This window comes from Alligator sinensis, unplaced genomic scaffold, assembly GCF_000455745.1.
Source record: "Alligator sinensis unplaced genomic scaffold, ASM45574v1 scaffold277_1, whole genome shotgun sequence".
Lineage (NCBI taxonomy): Eukaryota > Metazoa > Chordata > Crocodylia > Alligatoridae > Alligator > Alligator sinensis.
In genome coordinates this window covers 3,957,975-3,963,974 of record NW_005841899.1, presented here as the reverse complement: position 1 = coordinate 3,963,974, position 6,000 = coordinate 3,957,975, and the positions used below count along the sequence as shown (strand labels likewise).

The 6,000-nt window shown below is 37.2% G+C and overlaps 1 protein-coding gene across 1 annotated transcript in view; it reads right to left on the bottom strand.

The window, feature by feature from the left end:
- Positions 1-5,673: 5,673 nt before the first annotated feature.
- The window catches only part of THSD7B (thrombospondin type 1 domain containing 7B), a 685,311-nt gene continuing 684,984 nt past the window's right edge, over positions 5,674-6,000 (bottom strand). Inside the window, exon 29 of the mRNA XM_025197580.1 lies at positions 5,674-5,796. Within this exon, the coding sequence (XP_025053365.1) occupies positions 5,715-5,796 (82 nt within the window). The 3' untranslated portion in view covers positions 5,674-5,714. The remainder of the gene's footprint in view (positions 5,797-6,000) is intronic.

Genomic DNA, 6,000 nt, shown 5'->3' with positions numbered 1-6,000 from the left:
GCCTTGCTGCTGCCTCTCTACAACCCCAGTGAGAGACTTGTCGTGCCCCTCGCTTAGGAACACTGAGGCAAAGAACTCATTGAGGAGTTCAGCCTTGTCCCCCCTGTCCATCACCAATTGCTTCTGCCCATTTAGTAGGAGTCCTATTCCTCCCTGGGCCTTCCTTTTACTCCCCATATATCTAAAAAACAATTTCTTGTTATTTCTTGTTATTTTGTAAGATTCATTTTTCTTATTCTGTGTCACATCATTCTTTTAAAGTAGTAATGGTACCATGACATCTAAGAAAATTTGGGTCTCAAAGATTTTTATGGAGAGACAGTATTCTTACTTTAGAGCTGTGAAATACAAAGTAATGAATCAATACAACACTAAAGCAGAAGTTAGACAATTTCTAAATTGGAAATATGGCCCAGTGAACTCAAAAAATAATTTTTTGACTGAGTATTGCTAACTGCAGAAACAGGGAATATGGGGTAAATTCTCCATCACTTGTTATCTTTTAACCACAACTTGGTGGGTTTTTTGGCCCCCAACACATGTTGCATTTAAGACACAATCAACAAGTTAATTGTGCCATAGTAACCAGCCGCACGTGCAGCTCAGTTTAAGATGTGATAATGCAGTATGTGAGCCAGAAATGTGGAATATGTGGAATAACTTTGTGGCTCACGTGTATCACATCTTAAATTGAATGTGTGTTGCCAGACCTTAGAGGCACACTCTAGTCAGAGATACAGGAAATGCCACAGTGGAAAAGAATTAAGGTCCATCTATTTCATATCCTGTCTTCAAAGGTGGCCAACACTAGGTGCTTCAGGAGACTCTCACCTTAGGTGGAAGTATTCTACCACTGACATTAGATAGGTCTGATTTTGGGAATTGTTTAATCCGTAAACATGAGATTTAATATTCTTTCCAAAACTTTTATTATTACTTATGGTAACTCTGAATGCACTCTTGATGCCCATTTAAGATACACTTTTAGAAAGGGCAGCAGTTATTATGTTTTATTGTTATGTGTATGTCATCCGAGGTTAAAACTAGATCAAGTTTTGCAACATTTGAATTGCTCTCAGCTCGTTAACACATAGCAATTAGAACGTAAGCTGCTGCCTCTTTGAAAGGTCTCTAACATATATGTTCATGCCCTTATGTGCAATTCTTTTCACTCAAGTTCTTGGCATCAACAACTTTCTATGGCAATGAGGCCACAATCTAACTTCACAGATTTATCCAACCACAAATTATTGAAGTAGACCAGGGATGGACAATTATTTGGGCCCAAAAGCCACATAGAGAGTTTTTATGAGTTGTTGCAGGCTGGGTCAGCACTGGCTACAGCTCCTGCCACCTTCCACCCACTTGGCTGCCTGCACACTGGAAGCAGCCTCACTGGAAGCTGTGCATATTTGGCTGGGGCCAGGAATGGGCAGGAGCACTGCTTTGGCTGCCCGTGGCAGGGGTCAGCCACATGTGGAGTGCAGCAGAGCCAGCCTTGGGCCAGATCTAATCAACTGGCAGGCTGAATCTAGCCTGCAGGCCCACCCCTGAACTAGACACATTCATCCATTAATTTGTTATGCCAGAACTCAGGCTACACGATCACCCTAAATCCTATCAGGGCTCAACATTTATAAATCAATGTAATATTAGCAACCTTGTTATTTCCATGAGAATGATTTATTTCATTTGTGCTTGTCTTTGCAGGCAATGACTTAAGTTGCACTGCTGCAGCAAAGACACATAAGGAGTTAATTGGTTACAAACCTCATGAATACCTACAGTGTATACAGTTAGGGAAGTCCTGTCTCCAAAGCAATTTTCTGCACTGATCGGTTTACTATATACAGTATGGGCATCATGGGTTCTTTCTCTGATCCATGGGTTGCCTGGACCAGCTCATACAATACAAGTGAACTGAGGGAAAAATCAACAATTACAATTAATCTCTCCTATCTATAGCTTGCCTTTCTGTGTTAACATTTCATCCACTGCAATAAATACAATGATCATCTTCAGAGGGTGCTACTATTTGTGGTTGAAAAACAAGGACCTATAATTGAAAAACAGCATATTCACTGGAGGTCATTGATCACTCCCGTAAAATAGCATGTTTAAGAACTGGGCTAGTTACTGCCAGCTCATTGCAAGGGCAATGACTGTTTTGTGGCTATTACTTTTTTAACACTTAATTTCCCACTCTGCTTACTTCTCAGGAGCTCATTTAATTATGTTTGTTCTCTCACTCTCCACTAAGAGCCATTCTATGCACACTATATCCATCCAAATAACTATTGTAAGATCTGGGATTAGTATTTCCATTCAACTACCCCCAGGGGTGGATCTAGGATTTTGGAAAGGGGTGTAGTACTTTATCGCATAACAGAACACCTCTTTTTCTCCATCTAAAAGAGAAGCTAGCAGCCTTACTAATATGCTAGGACCTAGCACTATATTATTCACTTTAAGATGAAGTGAAAACCAAATATAACTTTTTTTGGAATGTGCACTAATTACAAGATTATATATAAAGTTTAAAAAAGCAACAAACTAAACAAAAACAGTAAAAATATATTATTTTCAGTCTGTATTCATTATAGTTACACCAGATATGAGCTAGAGCTAAAATCAGTCTGCAAGGCAGTGAAATAGGAGAGACATTACCAAGAATGACTAACAGATAGCAGAATTGCAAAACATAAGGTAGCTTGATTAGTAGAACAGCAAGACCATTAAAAACAAGACAGGTCTGTTAACACCTGTGGAGTGAAGAGAGATAAGCAGGAATAAGGTAGATTATAATGAGCCATTAAACCCACTGACCCACTGAATAGAAATGCCACTGCCCCTTCTGGGTAGAACAGGAATCAAAGGGTGGGTGCAGCAGCACCGCTGCACCCTAACCTCCAGATCTGCCCTTTACCATCCCAGACAAATATCTGTCTACACTTAAAAACTTCCAGTGATGGATATTCCACAATCCTTCTATATGAGGGCTGCTTACCCCTGGTCTGTGGGCCATATTTTGCTTCAGGAGCCATATAATTAGGCCTGCAGTGTCCCCCCCGTGTCCAAAAATTTGGTGGAGGGAAGCAGTGGCAGTATTAATTGCTGCTCCCCTGCTGCCAAATTTCTGCACCTGTGGAGAGCCCTATGAACCAGACAGTGTAGCCCTGCATGCCAGATTGACTAATTTGGGACCTAATCTGGACTGTACTGGCCGTGCACCACTCACTCAGCCCATGAGGCCAAAAGCTTGAGCACCACTGCTCTATATAGTCTATATATACTGCCTAATCATTCTCATAGGTAGAAAGCTCTTCTTATTAGCTAAATAAAATCCATTTTGTTACAATCTACAATACTTCTTGCCCTGTCCCCTGGAGATAAAGAGAACATAGGACTGCCATCCTCTTTATAACAGCCTTTTTTGTATTTAAAGACTGTTATCCAAATCACCTGTTGGTCTTCTTTTCTCTAGACTAAATAACCCCAATTCTTTCAACCTATCCTCACATTTCATGTTTCCCAGGCCTCTAATCATTTTTGTTGCACTCTTCTGGATTCTTCAGTTTATCGACATCTAAGTTGTGTGTTGCCCAAAACTAGATCCTCCACTCCAGGGGAAGACTCAGCAATGGTGGAAAAGATTGGAAGAATACTATTCTTCTGTAAATAATAATTAATTTCCAAGTAATGGAGTCTGTTTTCAACCTCTGCACTAGTATGGAAGACAGTAGTAGTAAAGTTGGTCCAAAATTTCTGTCCAAACTATTTGTTGTGTTTTCAACTTTTGTTTTCTTGTAAAGGCTGAAAGTTTCCCAAAGCCAAGGCAATTTGTTTAAGAAAAGCTCCTGCTTTACCCCATGGGAAATTGTAGTTCATGCCTATCACACCCTCATTCTCCACTACTGGTCTCCTATAAGAAGACAACAATTTCTATGATGAACTAAGGCCATGTGACTCCCATGATGCACTACAATATTTGAGTGATAATGAAACCCATGGTGTATGATATACTCTGGCTAAGGAAACACAATGAACCTAAACCATAATTCACATGAGTTACCACAACAGGATGAACCAAAATATTTAATATCCCAGTTAAATATCCCAGTTTTCAGCTGGAAATATTGGGTTTCTAATTTTTGACCATTCTTTTTAAGCAAATTAAATTGAAAATCAAGTTTCTTGTATTTATCAACACTTTCCATGGATGAAGAAATCTTCATTTTCCACTCTAGTTGGCAGAATGTGACCAGTTATAGGCTGAAATGTAACAAACTTGAAAATATGTAGCAGTACAGAATTTGTCACTTTATTATTCTCTTAATGATTCAAAAATGAAGTAGTCAAATATCAAAAAGCATTGTATGAAGTAATTCATTATGAAATGTGTTCTAGTCTAAACATTATTGGAATAAACTGTAGAGCTGTGTTACTGTTTTCTAGTTTACTACAATATTTTGCTGTATAGATCTGCAGTTACTTTCCAAACTTTTTTTTCTCTGCAATATTTTCCCTGTTAATCTCTACAGCATAAGAAAAGGAAGATCACTTAAAATAATCAGGGCTTAAAAATTTTGAGGCAAAGTAAAATGAGTCTTTAAGACACATTTAATTGAAAATACCAGCAGCAATATTCTTGCTCTGTTTAGTATTTTATTTGCTTATGAGTACATGTCAATACCACAAGATGGCACTTTCTTACTTGCTACACATACTATTACAAACACTTATCTTCTTCAAATGTTCCCAGATGTTTAGAATATGTCACTGTCCAGTGTTTTTAAACATTAAAAAAACAAGACCTTCTACAAACAGCATTTGTGTTAGATGTATATTAAATGAGGTCAGATAATTAAATTCAAAAAAAGAATATATAAATATTTCAGATAAGAAAATTTAAATACAAAAGGAGAGTTTGTATTAATTAAACTGAATAACAATTTAAAATGGCCAAAATGTATCTACATGGTTTAAGTTAATTTAAAATACTTTATTTTAAAATAATCAAGTCTTCTAGCCATTCATCAAAACATCTGTCTACTCATTTCTTTAAAAAACATATTTAATTATAAACCATCTATGCCACTTCATGTGCTCGAAAATTTAAACAATCCTTATTCTGTCCCATTGATGGAAATGAAGCAAAATCATATTCCAGGATAGAAAACAGGACAAGAAGGCATTAACTTTTAAAAACCCAGAGAATTCCAGATATTTCAACACATTCATCTTTGCAGTTCTCAAAATACATGATCCAGCTTTAAAGTCTTTTGAACCAAATGTAAACACTAGAAAACTCATTGTTGAAATACGTGAAGAGTAAAGAATCCTGCACTAATATAGTGCATACTGATGCAGTGTCAAACTTGTCATTTACAGTGAATGTCACATTTTCTGCAGGATTGTCATGCTTTCCTTAGTTAACGCTTACTGAAGTCTGTAGAATTTCTTTTTTTATTATTATTCCCATTGTCAAAACAGGAAGAAATGAATTTTCCAGTTCCTTGGGAGAGATTTCACAAATCTGAAAGTCATTGACTCCATTTTTTAAAATAAACCAAAGGCAAAATGCTAAATTTGCAATATTTATATTCTGCCCAATATATTACACATCAAGAGATTCCTCAAAAAAACTGAGAAGTCTGAAAGTTACAAAAGAGAAAGCAGTTAAGGCAGCTGATGTCTAAATTTGGATTTTTTTGTTACATGTCTATGTCTCCATCGTATGCTAAAGTCAGGGGTTTCTGTTGTGGAGGAGGACTGTGATGCTGTTTTGGTTTCTTGCTGCAAGGAAAATGAAAACAATCTTTTGAAAACAAATGCAAGTCAACGTATCAAGTGCAACTTTAAACAACTTTACATTCTACCTATTTCCATTTGAAAATTACGTAACACTGACAATACCATGGATACATTTAAGAAAGCAAGTATGGAGCTGTATCCCCACAGGGAATCATTGTGTGAGGTAGGAATGCAAATTAAGGTGCA